At 43.5% G+C, this 17,675-nt stretch overlaps 1 protein-coding gene across 4 annotated transcripts in view; it reads right to left on the bottom strand.

Moving 5' to 3' along the window:
• The window catches only part of TARBP1 (tRNA guanosine 2 -O-methyltransferase TARBP1), an 85,326-nt gene that overhangs the window by 45,828 nt on the left and 21,823 nt on the right, over window positions 1-17,675 (bottom strand). For 2 of the 4 annotated variants that reach the window (XM_082720702.1, XM_082720700.1), the window contains exons 10-12: window positions 13,215-13,356; window positions 8,170-8,266; window positions 6,814-6,986 (exon numbers count right to left, since the gene is read on the bottom strand). In XM_082720702.1, coding sequence (XP_082576828.1) covers window positions 6,814-6,986; window positions 8,170-8,266; window positions 13,215-13,356 — 412 coding nt within the window. Of the gene's footprint in view, window positions 1-6,813; window positions 6,987-8,169; window positions 8,270-13,214; window positions 13,357-17,675 lie in introns of all 4 variants that reach the window. The other 2 variants (XM_082720701.1, XM_082720699.1) reach the window with 1 other exon arrangement.

Below are 17,675 nucleotides of genomic sequence, written 5' to 3' on the forward strand. Positions count from 1 at the left end.
GCAGGACAGGAAGCCAAATAATAAAAATAGAAAGAGAAAGAGATAAACCCAAACTCAAAGCTAGAGACTTCAACACTCCTCTCTTAGTAACAGAGTAAACAAAAGACAGCAAGGACATAAAACTGAAAAATACCATGAAAATCTTGGATCTGGTATTTATAGGACACTCCACCCAACCACAGAGTACAAGGTGTTTCCGAATACACATGGAACAGTATACACTTGATCATAAATAACCCTTAATGAAGTTTCAAAACCGGATACTCTACAAAGTATGCTGACTAGAGTCGAATGAAAAATAACAGAAAGATAAGGACATCTCTAAACACACTTCTAAGCAATTCGAGAGTAAAAGCGAGTATCTCAAGAAAAGTTAGAAAATACTTTGAACTGAAATACAACATACCAAAAGTTTAGGATTAAATTAAAGCAAAACTTGAAAAAATGTATAGCACTACAGGTCATTTTCAAAAAGAAGATCTGAAATCAACAACCTAAACTTCCCCCTTAACTTCCTTAGAAAGGCAAAATAAACCAAAAGCAAGCAGACAGAAGCAAACAAAGACAAAAATCAATGAAACTGAAAAAAAAAAATCAATGAAAACCAAAAGCTGGTGTTTTGAAAAGGTCAGTAAAATTCATAAACCACTAGCCGGTCTTAAGAGAGGCAGAGATAGAGAGGATACGAATTATCACAGACCCCCGATGCTGCACACATTAAAAGGAGAAGGGATTACCGTGGACAATTCTAGAAATATAAATATTCCATCTATAAAGAAAGATCCCAAGGATTCTATTTAAAACAAACGAACAATAAACAAACAAAACAAAAAAACCCTCATAACAAGAGCTTCAGCGAGGTCAGAGGATACAAGGTCAACACACGAAAATCAATCACATTTCTGTATACTGGCCATACAGAACTGAAAACCAAAAATTTTTAAAAATTTATCACTTCCAGTGGTTTCCCCCAAAAGACATACTTGGGCACAAATCTAACAAAACCTGACAGGATCTATATGCTGAAAACTAAAAAGCTCTGATGAAAAAAATCAAAGACACCCTACATAAACTGAGAGACACATTATGTTCATGATCAATTGTTAAAATGTCTATACTGCCTAGCGCAATCTATACTTTCAATGCTATTCTGATCAAAATTCCACCAGTATTCTTCAAAGAGCTGGAGCAAATAATCCTAAAATTTGTATGGAATCAGAAGAGACCCCGAACTGCTAAGGAAATGTTGAAAAACAAAAATAAAACTGGGGGCATCACGTTACCTGATTTCAAGCTTTACTACAAAGCTGTGATCACCAAGACAGCATGGTACTGGCATAAAAACAGACACATAGACCAGTGGAACAGAGTAGAAAGCTCAGATATGAACTCTCAACTCTACGGGCAAATAATCTTCGACAAAACAGGAAAAAATACACAGTGGAACAGCAGGGGCTGTTCCCGTCCTCCTCGCTCTCACGGTGCTTCCTGTCAGCCGCCCCATCCAGAAGACTCCCCCAGGCCTGCAGTCACTGCCACCTCCCCTGACTGAGCAGCTCCTCATAACACACAGACTGTGCAGACAGCTTCAACCAGAAGCAGGTATACGTTTTTGCTTCCTACCCTCTGCCTCCCATAAGCAACCGTAGCAACCAGAATCCCGAAAGTGGTACCAGAATTGGTCAAAAGCTGTCTCCTCAGTCAAAATCACAACGAGATCCCGCCTTGCACCTATCAGGATGGCCACGACCAACAGACAGACAAGCGAGTGAGCACGCGGAGGACCTGGACCTGCGCACTGACTGGACGCTGACTGGAACGTGGAAGCACGCAGCCACTAAGGAGACAGTATGGCGATTCTTCAAAACGCTAAACACAGAATTACCACAGGATCCAGCCACTCCACTTCTAGGTACACAACCAAAAGGAGAACTAAAGGCAGGGATGTGAGGAGCTGTTTGTACATTCGATGTTCAAAAGCAGCCTTATCGGGGCGCCTGGGTGGCTCAGTGGGTTAAAGCCTCTGTCTCCTGGGATCGAGCCCCGCATCAGGCTCTCTGCTCAGTGGGGAGCCTGCTTCCTCCTCTCTCTTTGCCTGCCTCTCTGCCTCCTTGTGATTTCTGTCAAATGAGTAAAAAATAAATACTTAAAAAAAAAAAAAAAAAGGCAGCCTTACTCACTCGGCCAAAAAGTGGAAGCAGCCCGAGTCCCCCACGGTGACTGCACAAACTTGCACGTACCGTGGGCTATTCACCTCCAAAAGGAAGCCAAGTCTGACCACGCAGTGCGGATGAACCGTGAAGACATGACAGTTTGTGACGTAAGCCCAGTGTGAGGCGACAAACACACATGATCGCACGGATCTGAGGTCCCTGGAACAGTCGATTCACAGCGACAGAAAGTTCAAAGCGGTCGCCAGAGGCTGGGGAAGCGGGGGATGAGGACCCAGCCAGCGCCCAGCAGGTACAGGGGCTCAGTCTGGCACGACAAGAAGTTCTGGGGACCGATGGTGGCGATGTGAATGTACAACGGGAACGGCACCAACTGGACACTGAGAAACGGGACAAGTGTCTATTTCAGGTTACGTGTATTTTGCCACAATTAAAAAGAATAAAAGCTACCTCGGGAAGGAAAGGCCAAGTGGACACGGTAAGGCCACCAGAGGAGCATTACCACAAACGTAAAAATAAGCAGCACACAGTTACCCCGAGGTTTGGAAAAAGGACAGCTAGCACAGCATTTCACGACAGCTCCTCAGCTCATGCATCTCATGGATGCACCAAAAGGAGCATCTCAAACTGAGTCCGATCCGATGAGATTGACAGATCAGGCTGGAGGCGAACGGCCACAGGTCCGCTCTCACCCCGGCTCCCTGCGCACCCTCGGGCTCCCCCACAAGCCTGCAACAGCTCCACAGTCTGCCCACTAATTGTCCTTCCCAGGCGAATGTGCACCCCCCTCCCTTGGCTCCCTCTTTTGCTCAGAAAACACCAGTTAGGAAGGGACGGTCGCTGTGCCGGCCTCTGCCCACCCACCCACATGTGGCCCCCCTCAGCGCCCCATCGAAGTCCAGACCCTCCGCTGGTACCCCGGACCCCAAGCACTTTCGCCTCCTCTCAGCCACTGGAAGCAGACGTCCCCTCCTCATATCTTCAAAACTCCCCTCTACCGAATTTGTTTATATCAGCACAAAACACCACTATTTTCTCCCCCAAAGGAAATAAAACTTCTCCCATTCCACAGCAGCAGTCCCCTGTCTCTGCTCCCCCACACACAATACCCCTTGAAAGACCTGCCCAGACTCCAAATCTCCTTGCCACCCCTGAGCTGCCCCCCACCACGCAAAACGTTCTGTCAAGGTGACCCCCCATTTCCATGTTGCCAAAACCACCCTCGGCTCACCAGTAGTGTCTGGTGCCGTTACCACTCCTTCCTTCTGGCTTCCAGACTAGCACATTCTCCTGGTTTTTCTCTTCTCATGCTGTAGTGAATTCCTCCCAAGTGTCCTCCACCAGTTCCTACCCAACCCCCTAGACACTGGTGCTCCCCACGCACCTGGACCTCTTCTCCGTCTACACTGGCCCCCTTGGTGTTCTCATCCAGAGTCGTGGCTTTAAATACCACTGCTAGGCTAGGACCCCCAAATCTGTATTTCCAACCCACGCTTCTCCCCGAGTTCCAGACTCAGAGGCCCAAACCGGCTCACCGGTTCTACCAGGACACCTAACGGGTGCCCCGCACTTAATCTCCCCAAAGCTGAACTGCCTATCTTTACCCCCAAACCTTCTCTGACTCCAGTCTTTCTCGTCTCCATTAAAGGCAACTCCCACCTGTCCACCTTCTCCAAAAGCTGAGTGACATCTGGGTTCTCTCTTGTCCTCAAAGCCCACATCCAAACCCATCAGCAAGTCTTGCTGGCCGAACGGTCCAAACACAAAGTCCTAGCAACATTCAGCGCACCCACAGCTAGTAGTCATGCAGGCCTAGGAGCACGTCTCCGCAGCCCGGCTACTGCCCGGCTGGTGCTCTCTCAACACCAGGGCCCGGGGACTGTCCTCAACGTAACTCAGAGATCAGCAACCCCCAGCTCCAATGCCTAGTAAGAGCCGCACCTTAAACTGGCCCAGGGAGGGAGTCCTATGTAACTGACCCCACTTCCCTCTCAAAGTTCAAGTCCCAGTATTCTTCCCTTGATGCCTCCTGACTCCTGCCCAGCAGCCAGCTCCCCCGAGGGCACCGCCTCACTAGCCGGGCACTCTCCCGGGGGGTGTGCGCAGGGCTCTGTCCCTCAGCAGTTACAGTCTTTGCTTGACGGGCTGTTCCCTTCATAGCGAAGTCTTCCTCCACCAGTTAGTGTACCTGTAACCCTCCACCCCCATCCCACCCAGCACGTCCTGCCCCTTCCCTACCTTGTTTTCCCCCAACACCTGTCCGACTACCATATACTGTACAGTCCCTGCTCAGCAACCCTCTGCCCACCACACGCCTGCCCCCCCAGTACAGGCAATCTCGACAAGGACAGGGATCTCCTCTATCTTTCCACGCAGACACCCTAGTGCTCAACACAGTGCCTGACATACAGACCATCAGCACTTCTTCGCTGAACGCATTCCCCAGCCTCAGCTTAAAAGCTCTCCACAGTCGCCCCCCATTAAGAAGGAAATAAGTTCAAACCTTGAGGATCAGCACAGTAACTGGTGCAGGCTAAGGGGAAGAGAAGGGGAAAAGGCTTCTGGACAGACAGTCCGCACACCCAGCCTCTTCCTCCCACAGCTCTTCTCCCCACGTGCCCACACACCGTTCCAAGGTTAATAGGTTAAGGAAAAAAAGGAGGACAAATGGAAATGACAACAGTTGTACTCTCTCAGCACGACAAAGGAAACAGAGGTTGAAGCTGCTGTGGGAACGTGGGGATTTATTATGATCTCTCCATTTTTCTATATATTTAATGATTTCCATAATAAAATACCGAAAATTAAAAGAATTTCAAACACAACAAGGCAAAGTTGCCCCAAACAGCTGCATACTGCCGAACCTCAATGTATTTCTGACTTTACCTGGTACGTCTTCACTGACCTTGGAACTGGTAATTAATTCCCAGACTGCTTCCTCATTTCTAACAGGGAAATAACTAGTTGCTATTTTCCTCTTCTCTCATCAAAGACATCTTTCAGGATGGAGAACTCTTACAGATAATTAAGTGTGACATGGTTTACCAGTCACACCGACACCAACGGCTATCAAAATTCAACAGGTCCGCCCTTGGCTCTTATCTGGGCACATGAAAAGGCCTGCGTGAGGTGCTAGAGGAACTCTTGGGTTTTGCTGCTGCTAAGAATAACATGTGTACATACTTTGGAACTGAAAGCTGGAAAAACAATTTTCATTACCTTATAAAACTGAATGCGTGCAGACCCTAGGAACCAACACACGTGCTGGACACCTGGGCCCAGAAGACATGCAGACAAGTGTTCGTGGCAGCACGCTCCATCACAGTAATTAATGACAATCCCAAGTCCAGCACCAGGGAAAATGTGGTGTCTTCATGCAAAGGAAGATTATACAACAGGGAAAATAAGGAAGTCGAAAAAAGGACGTGCATGAATCTTAGAAACACGTGACAGTGAGAAAAGCAGATTTCCCACAGTGAAGTAAATTTTCTACAGAGCTCAAGAGCAGGAAAACAACGTTGTTGAGGAATATCAACAGATAAAGCAAAACCATTTTTTAAAGTGCACGGACATGAAAAAGACCAAAGTCAAAATAAAGAAGCAAAAGGAGGGAACTGAGGAGTAACAGGTAATTTGCTCTTTAGGCTGCATAATACGTTCATGGGTATTTGATTATTTGGCATCATAACATATGTATAACCATCACACACTGGTGTGTGTGTGTGTGTGTGTCAAATATCACAATTTTCCAAAGGGCACCGATGACCCAGTACTGCTCCTGAAAGCACTAACCCTAGTGAAAATAGTCAAAGCATGTCAAATGAACCCATATTTATGCCCTTAAGGAGATGAAAACCTTACGAAAAGTGACTGTTACATGTATAGCATTGGGTTCCATTGCCATTTTTAAAAATATCAGAATCTGGAAACTGGCTTGAACATTTCCTAAGCCTTTATTAAAATCGAATCCCATCGGTGTTATCCTCAGGGTGAGCCTAATACTGATGCTTCCCTAGGGTTCTCAAACAGCAGCTTTCTAGAATTCCAAGTGGAAGCGGGGGGACGGGATTGGGAGTCAAGTCTCTTCACTGAAGAGTGTCTTTAGTGTCCGTGGTTTCCCGCTATTGTCGCACATGAGTCTCGGTTTGAGGAGAGAACAAAGAGCTCAATGCTTCCACCGCTCCACTTTCTGCAGGAAGTACATGCCACTTAAGAGGGGCTCAGAAACGAACGTACTCGAAAACAAGTCATCGGGAAATGACACCATCGTGTTTGAGCTTACGCTCTGCCACGTCTAGCAGGGTGGTCATTAGAAACGGATCCTGCTTAACCATACATGAAACAGGGAGCAGCTTCATGTCTGGAAATTAATGAGCGAGCGTAAATGAAAAAAAAAAAAAAAGAAGAAGAAACAAACAAAAGGAAATAAAATCACAATCCACAACAGTAATCAGCACTAGTACACACTAGATGCCAGTTCCGTGAGCCTGTACCGCGATCTCCCCAGCACCACCGGGGGACACTTGGTCAATGTTTGCAGAATGCGTGGGGGAATCCTTTGTTTTAAAAGGTCAGGAATTTCCTCATTCTAACCACCAACCATGCACCAAGCAAGACACCGACAGAAACTGCGTGTCCTCACCATCTCGGGCACCGGAACCTGTCAACATGCAAGTGTGCAGTAGCTTCAACAGCAACTGGAGGCATCTGTCCGCTCTCAGCACGGGCATGTAGGCATTGGTGCCCAACTTCAGAAGGGAGTCCAGGAGAGGGTCTAAGAATATCCTTAATACATTCTGTGTTCTCCTCTTTTCACTAGGTATTAAAAGACATGCCCAAATCAAGCATTGCAAAAGCATGAAGAAATTACTTTCCATCTCTAACTCGTGGAACTGGGGAGCTACTGGATGTGACTGGACAGACTCGGAAGCACAGACGCTGCGGACACCTGGTGCCTACTGGGACTGATCTGCCCTCCAGCTCTTCGCTGACCTCACAGTCTAGGCTTTCTCGGTAGATTCTCCGTGCGCTCGCGAAGGAAGCACAGGGAAGAACATATCACACTCGACTCCAGGCACAAGTAGGAAGGAAATCCGATACCCAATTTATTTGTAAATTAAAGTGCTGAGACCCTGATATCATAATTCAAAACAAAAAGAGAAACAAACCAAAATGTGTACTAGTCAAGGAAATGAGAGCTAACAAAAAATAAAAAGAAATTAAAGGTTTATAAAAAACCAACATAACCAACTTTCATACTAAAATTCTGTCTACAGAAGAGATTTGATGTTAATCAAATCAACCACATATGCAAATAGACCAGCAAATGATGCTGCTTCTTGCAACAATTATACTCTGGTGAGAACTGATCTGTGCACATTCTTGAAATATGAATGAATTTTATCTTTATTACATTAAAAAAACTATACATTTTACAAATGGGTCAAATTCCTGAATTTCTTTACCTAATCTTATGCTAGAATCTTATAACCTATTCTTTTAATATTCTTTTATAAGGGGCACGGCGCCTGGGTGGCTCAGTGGGTTAAGCCTCTGCCTTCGACTCAGGTCATGATCTCAGGGTCCTGGGATCGAGCCCCACATCAGGCTCTCTGCTCAGCAGGGAGCCTGCTTCCCTTCCTCTCTCTCTCTGCCTGCCTCTCTGCCTACTTGTGATCTCTGTCAAATAAATAAATAAAATCTTTAAAATATATATATATATTCTTTTATAAAACCAGTGATTAGTATATATAGTTTTTCTCTAACAGTTGAGCTTTCCTCAAAAGATTAACAAGTCCCTATTCCTACCAATTTATTATTAATTTTAGACATTTCTCTAGCATACCACCAGTGCTCTGGTTTCTCCCTTTCATATACTGTGTCAATTCCACACCCATCATAGAAAAGTGAACAGGGACCATACATCTGATTAGGCTTTTTTTTTAAAAAAAAAAAAAAAAAAAAAAAAAGATTTCTTTCCAAGTTTGGAAACACTTACCTGTACTGTGTCTTCATTCCTTCCACATCTATAGCCAGCAAGACCATCATAGCAACGAGCTTGGCTTCAAACCAGTCAGGCATAAAGCAGTCTTCTCCTGCTTAAATAACAAGAGTCGAGGTTTGTAAGGCATTAACAAAATCCTTCAAAGATGATGTTTCAAGAAGGAAACAGCTACATGGGTATGCCTTATCAATATCAAATTAGAAGCATGGAGGTGTGCAGAAGCACGCTCCCGGGCATAGCTCACTGTTCCGATGGCTGCGGTAGTGAGCGGTATAAAATGGCACAACGGGGGTGCGCACTAGGAGGCCATGCCCTCATCTGTCTGGGGAATAAGAGAAAGTCCCCTGAGGAAGGACAACTGGGCTGAGCACGAAGGCTGGCAAGGGCCGCAAGGCTTCCCCAAGGAAGGCAGAACACACCGAAGGTCCTCTAGAGAACGGGGCATGCCACATTCCAGGGGACAGAAGGATGCCCGTGCAGCAGGGCACAGGAGTGGGAGGGAGTGCCAGAGTCGAGGTGACACAGACACCCAGGGAAGAGACCAGGGGACTCAGCGGGCCATGCAGAGAATTCCTGTCTGACCCTGCAGGCTGGGGGAAGCCACTTCAGATTAAAGTGAAGGCTCAGCGAAGAAAAGGAAACATCTGTAGATCAAATTAGTAGTTTAAAAAGAGGGACTGTACAGGAAGCAAGAGGAGATTCGAGGTGAGGTATTAAGAGTTATTTCAGTTGAGAAAGGAAAATTGCCTAAAATGTAAGCAGCAGGAGGATGGAATGGGTACGGGCCCAAAGGCTCTGGAGCCTCGGACCCGTCTGAGCCCCAGTCCTGTGCTCCTTTGCTGTGGGACCCTACGACAATAATTTATCCTCTCAGGTCTGCACTGTAACTAACATAACACTATGCAGCAGCTACACTCAAAGAATAAAACAGAACAAAAACCTCAAAAACAACAAAAAAAGAAAGTTTAGCTCATCTTCTGTGAAATAAAACTAATAAAACCTGTAACTTGGGTTTATTATAAAAATTAAATTTGCTCAAAAGTTTCTAGAATAAGTTTTGGAAAACAGACCATGGTTAAAAGATAGAATGAGTATTTTACCATCTCTAAAAGCCAATTAAACAAAAATAAGCCATGAACGGATTTTTCATTCATGGTGTATTATTATAGCAAGATGACACTTCTCACCTCAATTCCCAAGAAAAATTTAGGCAAGAGATCTAGTTTTCCAGCTCAGTAGTTTAAATACTTGAACCATTTTCTTAAATATGCTAATATATTTTGGGGGTAATTTCATATATTTTAACATAAATTTAATGGAATACTACAGAAGACAAACCCAGTTAAAAAACACAACAAAAGGATGTTTTATATTATTTTTTAAATGCTATAAAAGCCACTTTGTTGCCATCAGTAAAAAAATCTGCTCATATATATTTTTTTAAAATCCCAGTGTCGGTCTTATCCCGGAAAATGGAGTAGGCTAAATCTGTAAGCGTCGTAAAGACGAGTTATTGAAACTTGTTCTTGGAAACATTTTTCCTCACATTACCGCTTCCTACCACACACTTATACGATGTCCTTCATAGGCACAGACTAAGACGCTGTCATTCGCGGGCTGTCCTGCAAGCAGACACCCTGGACATTGCAGGAGCTGGGGGTGGGAGGTGCATGCCACTCCGGTCACGTTCCCACGGCATGGCAGCAGGGAGCCCCAGCCTCAAGTACAACGCGTGTGGGAATGACCAGCACACACAGCCGGTCTTCAACGCAGCTAACGCGACGGTTCTCACTTCCTTCAGCAAAGCACAGCAGTATTCTAGAAACAAGGAGCCTGCTTGACATCCTAGGCTACTGCTCATCTTGGATACTGCAAGGGAAGGTTATTGATCTGAAGTGGAGTGGAGTTTTAATGACTTCTGATGTCAAGGGATGCCACGGGTCCAGACCAGAACAACAGAGCGCCTTGCTCCTCCAGTGTAAGCCACGCTCCGGCAGGTGCACCTGCCACGGGGCGCTCCCTGAGGACCTGGCCACCACATGAAGCAAGTCCATTTTACAGAGTGTGGCTCTCAAACCCGCGCCTGGTGCGGAATCCATCCTCTGGAGGCTTCGCCAGTACAGAGGGTAAACGCCACCCGCCTTCCTGAGTCTGATTCAACAGGCCTGGCACAGAGCTGGAGAATTTGTTTTCCAAAGAGTATGCAGGTGATGCTTGTGTTGCTGGTCTGGAAACCATACTCTGCAAACCACTGAGGGAGAATTCCCCATTTCACTCACTGAAGCTAGAGAAGTGGAGGCAACAATGGTTTTAAAAGAGACAAAAGAATCATTGGCTATGACTGATCACCTGAATGAATTTTAGCCCCAAATCATGGTCAAATCTTGCTACCATGAAGTTCAAACACTGAGAGTAATTCTGGAAAATGCAAACTAGTCTGTGATGTTAGAGAGCATACAGGGCTTGTCTGGGGTGTGGAGGAAAGGTGAAGTGGAGGGAAGGATTAGAAAAGTCATGAGAACACTTTTGAGCCCGACAGGATAGGCGCGTTACGTCACCATGCTGGTGGGTTTCGACAGACGTAGGTCCAAACCCATCACACGTTCAGCTTAAACATGTACAGTGTGATGCAAGTCAATCACACCTCAACGCTGTTTTTAAAACGTGTTGTACAACTGCAACATACTATTTCCGGGCTAGTCTGTATCTCTTAAAAAAAAATGTAACCAAGAAATCTAAAGATTTTATTTATTCATTTGACACACAGAGAGAGATCACAAATAGGCAGAGAGAGAGGAGGAAGCAGGCCCCCTGCTGAACAGAGAGCCTGATGAGGGGCTTAATCCCAGGACCCTGAGATCATGACCTGAGCCAATGGCAGAGGCTTTAACCCACTGCGCCACCCAGGCACCCTCTTGGTTACATTTTAAGTAGGCATATCATTTAACTACAAATGTCCTTTCCATGGGACCGCTTGATTTAAGTATACATTTCTTCAAATGTATTTCCCTTTCTGGTTAATCTTAGCACGTCCAAGGTCTGACCAGCCTTCAGGGCTACTTCCAAACTGTGTTTCACTTTCCGTGATTCAGAAAGCCTGCCCCGAAAGGTCTTCGGCTCTGTTTGTTCACAGGTGATGCTGGTTGTGTTGTGGGTTTTGCTGCTATTCATTTGTTCTGTTGTCTTGGGTACCAGGTGTCCAACAGGTTGTGTGTATGCACGTTTATGTGTGTGTATGTGCCCCATATCCCCCTTTCCACCTACCATTCCTTCTTGGGCTCCATGCAACAGACAGAGGACAGATACATAAATACACAGACAGACGCCTCCCTCCTTTCAGCTCCCTGGATGCAAGTTCATGGAAGCCTTGTGGGACACTCCTTCCCACTTTTCACCTTCATTTCTACCCAGCGGTCAGATGTCACCCATTGGGTGACCTCGCTCTACTTCTGCTGGTCTACCCATGTCAAGCAGGCACTGCTTACAGAGGTTCCCCAGCCTGGTGCTTATTACATCTTTTGAGGCACTGTGCTAAGATTATCTGCTTACCCATCAACCTCCTTGCTAAATGACGCTCTCTCTGAGGGCAGGGGATACAGTTTTTATCTCTGTGACTCCATGCCTAGCTCTTAGAAAATACTCGATATATGTCTGCAGAATCGACAGTGCAAAATCTATCTGCACCAACTATGCCAAAACCCAGAGAAAAAGCTACTTTAGATGTAGAAGCTGACTGAAAATAGTGTTTTGGCCACTAAGTCCCTATATAAAAACAAAACTGAATAGTACTTTTATGTTCAGAAACTCAAGCTGAATTTTGTTTGCTTTGGAACTTATTAACTTGCTCTGAAAACTGCCCCAGTAATTGGTAATTAAACTTTATAAAGGCACTCGGCCAAGGGCATTAAAAGTCAAACAAAAATATTAAAACACACACAAACACCTCTTTTGCACCAAAAATAAAGTTTTAATTTTTTAAAAAATTTAGAATAGCCTATTAAACCGTGTATTTTAAGCCCTAGAAATATTACAGAAAAATTCTAAAAATATTGTTTCATATGATTTTGAATATTTACTCAGTTCTGATGCTGATATACTATAAATTACAAAACAAGTTCTGAAGACATTTTAGGGACTTTATGTTTAGTCTAGTAGGGATGAAAATTTATTTACTTTTATAGGCCTAACAAAAGAATTCTCCCAAGTAACAGCACAGAGAATTCATTACAGGGGAATAAAACAAGAAAGAGAAATGTTCTAAGAAGGAAAAACAGATAAACTCATGTATTTCAGAAGAATAATTATCTGATCATTTAAAGCCTATTCTAGGATCAGGTTAGAGAAATCAGTACATGAAAATGACTCAGTCTGAGACAAAGCTGGGAAATTTAAGACATGTTAAATTCAAAGATGCAAATTATCAACTAAAGGCTTTAATGAAGAAGCAGCATTAGAAATGTAAAAAGAACCCTAATTAATGAATCTGCTAATAGTTCTTCCCTCAGTGCAGTCTTACCCATTTCCCTAAAGAAGCTGGAAAATGGATCTTGACTGAGTATCTGGTAAAAAGAAAAAAACAAAACCATCCTTTCAAATGTAATTTTTCTCTAAAACTACTTTTCACATGAGTTTATACTACATGTGATGTTCTGAAAACAAACACACAAAAGATGCAGTGATTTATCTACAAATACTTCCACTCACAGAGTCTTTAAGAACACATCCACGGTATCTAGCCCGTGAAGATTCAATAATCATAGAATCAGTTTGTCTCTGTCCAATTCCTATTCTGGCAACTTACCTGTTTCTTAAAACATACAGAAGTAGTTTAACATCTCAAGTCCTAGACCAGATAAAGTACAAGTTAGGAAACGTGTTTTTACATTCCGTTTCTTTACATTATTTGGCTGAAAGTACGAGTTTGGGATCAGTAAGTCGGCACATGTTTGGTTAAGCTTATATCTGGATTGGAAAAACTAGTTAAAAGTTCTTTGGAAGTAATTTGGTGATGTGAATCATATAAATGACTTCAGACTTACTTTCCCCAGCAGGTGACGTAATATACTCTTGAACTAGGTTCTTCACGTAAGCATTTAAAGATGGTGTCTCCGAAAGTCCAGTGGGATTACAGGCTGAGGCTCGCCCAAAACAGCTTTCATTAACACGCAGCCAATCACAGAGCTAGGAAAGAAAAGAGTCATTACTTTATTTTAAGAACCTAACTGAGCAAAGGGTTTCTGATTTCCCTAAGCCAAGTTTCTTTCCTCCATGATAAACTGAATTTAAATATGTGAACACAACAGGGGTGCCTGCTGGGCTCAGTCACATAAGCATCTGACTTCAGCTCAGGTCATGGTCTCAAGGTCCTGGGGTAGAGTCCCTGGTCAGGCTTCCCGCTCAGTGAGGAGTGTGCTTTTCCCTCTCTCCCTCCCCCTGCTCATGCCCCGCCCCCTCAAATAAATAAAATCTTTAAAAAAAAAAAAAAAGCTCAACACAACAAAGTAATAGAACATTTAGTCATGACAATTCTACAGAGAGTGCAGACAGAAAAAAAAATGTGTATCCGTATATATACGTGTGTGCGTATCTATACATGAATATATAAACTTCATTTAAAGGGAAGAATTTTTAAAATACCTAATATATAGTGCATATTTTGGTAAGATTTTCTAAAGAACATCTCTGTGAAAAATGACACATTATGTAAACCAAATTACAACTGTAAATTAAAATAAAATTGAAATTTATTCCTGCTTCCTGTACTAAAACAAGGTATGTTTGCTTTTGTATTAGTTATAATTAAAGTTTCTACCCTCCTCACAAGTGTACTTTCTATCACATGTGCATTTTTTAAAAACATATTAACTTAAAAGAGGAATACTAGTCCTTCTTCATTCTTTTTTAGAAGATTTGCAAATCTAAAAGTCACAGAATTCATCTTTGATCACAATTGTGAATTTTGTTTTGAAATTGAATTATGTTCACAGTTTTCTTTTCTTTTTTTTTTTTTTTAAGATTTTGTTTATTTATTTGACATAGATCACAAGTAGGCAGAGAGGCAGGCAGAGAGAGATGGAGAAGCAGGTTCCCTGCTGAGCAGAGAGCCCGATGCGGGACTTGATCCCAGCACCCTGAGATCATGACCTGAGCCGAAGGCAGAGGCTTTAACCCACTGAGCCACCCAGGTGCCCCCTCAGTTTTCTTTTTAAAGCATATCTCTTACTTTACAAATTCAACATATGAATTTAAATATGAAGCAAATAACTATGAAGTAAGTCTTTCTAAAAAGTAAGAATTTTTTTAAAAAGTATCCCTTGCATTGGGGTTCACCAAAATTACATTCAAGGAGACAATAATGCATCACTTGACCAGAGACAAACCTGACGAACAAACGAATCCGTTAAGACTAAAACTGACATCCCATCACTGCCAACGAACGAGTAGTTCAGTAACAGTAAAGAAACTGCTCCGCGTTGGTCTTTACCAAGTCGTAAAATCTAACAGTGAGGTCAGCCAGGAGACTGACAGAATAGACCTTTTCGACAGAATAGACCTTTTCTTTGTTATTTCTGTCAAACTGGCCACACTACATTTCTTAACTATTGCTATGAAACGCATGAGGTTTTACAAATCCTGCATTTCTCACAAGCACCGTCCTATTATACCAAAACTGACAAGTAAACTCAAATTCATACTTGCTGCTTCTATCAAATCTGTCCCAGGATTCAGAATGTTTTCTCTCCAAAGAGTTTTCATGTCAGAATTATGGTTTAAAATGGCATTTACCTCCCAGTCTCTGGGAGACAGGTTCCCTTGATTTCCCATTAAAATGCAAATCTCAAAAGTTTATTTGCATTCTGCCAAGACAATGAGAAGATGCCACAGACTGGGGGGAACTATTTGTAAAAGACACATTTCTGGAAAAGGATTGGTCTCCTAAATATACAAAGAACTCTTAAAACTTAACATTAAGAAAACATTCAATCTGATTTTTTAAAATGGGCAAAAGATAAAAACAGACACCTCACTAAAGAACATATACAAAGAGCAAACAGCATACGAAAAGATGTTCAATGTCACAGGTCCCTAAGAATTACAAATTAAAACAATCTACCACTACACACCTCACAGGATGGCTAAAGTCCACACCAAGGACAGCACCAAAAGCTGACAAGGACTTGGGGCAACAGGAACGCTCCTTCAGTGCTGTGGGAATGCAAAATGGTCCTCCTACTTTGGAAGACAATTTGGTAGCTCCTTAAAAAACTGAAAATTTTCTTAATATCTAATCCAGGAACTGTGCCCCTTAGTATTTATTCAAATGAGTTGAAAGTTTATGTCCATACAAGAATCCACATGTGCATGTTTATAGCAGCCTTATTCATAATTGATAGAATTTAAAAACAACCAAGATGTCCTTCAGGAGGTAAATGAAGAAACAGTGGTGCATCAGAAAACAGGATGTTATTCAGGGATAAAAAGACATGAGCTATCAGGCCATGAAAAGCCATGGGAGAACCTTAAATGTGGAAGAACCTTAAATGTATATTTCTTAGTGAAAGAAGTTAATCCAAAAACGCTTCATAGTGTAAGATTCCAACTATACCACATCCTGGAAAAGGCAAAACCATGGACACAGAGAAAACATCAGGGGTTGCCAAGGGTTGGGGGGCGGGTGTGGCGAGAAGAGACTGACAAAATGGTGGAACACGGGATTTTTAGGGCAGTGAAACTAACCAGTGTGATATTATAATGGTGAGTACATGTTATTATATGTTTGTCAAAGTCCATCGAATATACAACAAAAAGAGCGAACTCGAATGTAAACTATGGACATTACTTATCATGTATCAATATCAACTCATCAATCATTAGTACAAAATTTTAGTAACAGAGGCGGTGAGGAGATGTGTGGGAACTCTCTGTACTTCCTGTTCAATTTTTTGTGAACCTAAAACTGCTCTGAAAAATAAAGTCTGTTAATTTAAAAACCTACTTAGGTGGAGCTAGATGAAATTGCCATTTCCTTGGGTTTAAAGGGACTGAATATCAGTGATCTTACATGATTCAACATATAGAGATTTACACAATAATGAGAACACTACTACACTGCAAGTTAGACTCTATAGCCAAGTCCACACTAGGGGATATATATATTTGCTTCTATTTTTAAACCAAAGAATTAAAGTTTGGGTTCAGCTATGAACCACTAGACATAAGCTTCCTGAAGATGGCAGCCATGTTTATCTCACTGACCTTCTATTCCCAAAACTCAGCTCAGAGACTGTGGTGTATAAGGCATCCAATAAATAGTTTTCAAACGAGGAAGACATAAAGAGATAAGCAAACATACCAAGGGAAAGTTAAAAAGAAGGAAAAAGATGAAGACAAGTTACTGAATTAGAGAAGAAAGAAAATCAGAGCAAATTAGGAAATCTAAGTGGGCTGCCTGCTGACCAACAAGAAGACAACATCTGGCTGGCGAGGGGGCAAGACCGTAACGGCAGAGCGTGCTTACACTTGGTGGGGACCAACCATCGTCTGAAACATCGCCACATGTGTCGGGAGCCGGTACAGGAGGCCTACTCTAAGAGCTGTAAGGGACTGAATATGATTGGCTGTTCATTTAGGTCCACTCTCGCGGGAGGTGCATGAGCACTGCATTGTGATTGGGTAACACTGCCTGTATAAAAACGCATGCGCCGAGGGTAAAGAGGGGAGAAGAAAAAAAAGCGATTAAAGAAGAAGGTTCGCCGCTACGTGAGTCTCCGAGTCGTTCTTGCGGGCCGAGAGCGACAAGTGGTGCTGAGACCCGGGATTCTCATCGTGAGAGACGCACGGAGTCGGCGACGATCAGGTAAAGAGTGCACCTATTTCTGTCTAGTGACAGGGAAAGTTCCTCAAGTCGAGGACGAGCGTAGAAAGCTTTCCGGGATGGGAAACGAGATGGCTGCAAAGTTCCTAGGATAAGGACGAGAGTAAAGCTTTCCGGGATGGGAAACGAGATGGCCACATATAAAATGCTGGGGCCGCTTTCTGATATCCTTAAAGCAATTGGTACTCCTTTAAAAAATAAAACAGCTCGTTTGTTTTTGAGAGAAGTGGGACAAACGGCTCCCTGGTTTTTGGAAAGGAGCAGAGGAGGGAAATCGCCCAAAAGCCAAAAGGTGAGCAAGATGCAAAAGGAGCTTGCAAAAAAGGAGGAAAAGCTAAAGAAGGTTATGGCGCAGCTCAAAATGCAGGGGGAAGTTATGGCACAGCTGAAATTAAAAGCGGAAGAAGGAGCTATGGCGCAGTTACAAACAGAGACGGAAGTGGTAGATAACTTAGATCCTATGCCCACGCGCCCAGCCCCAACAGCGCCACCTTACGAGGGGCCTCCTCCGTATAAACCTTGCTGCACCAAGGCCTGCTATTGTGCGAGCTGCACCGCACGAGTGGCTGCCATAGTAGCCTCTCAGGAGTTTGGGTGGGAACAGGATTCTCATTCAGTCCTAAAA

Source organism: Mustela nivalis, assembly GCF_964662115.1.
Source record: "Mustela nivalis genome assembly, chromosome: 2".
Classification (NCBI taxonomy): domain Eukaryota; kingdom Metazoa; phylum Chordata; class Mammalia; order Carnivora; family Mustelidae; genus Mustela; species Mustela nivalis.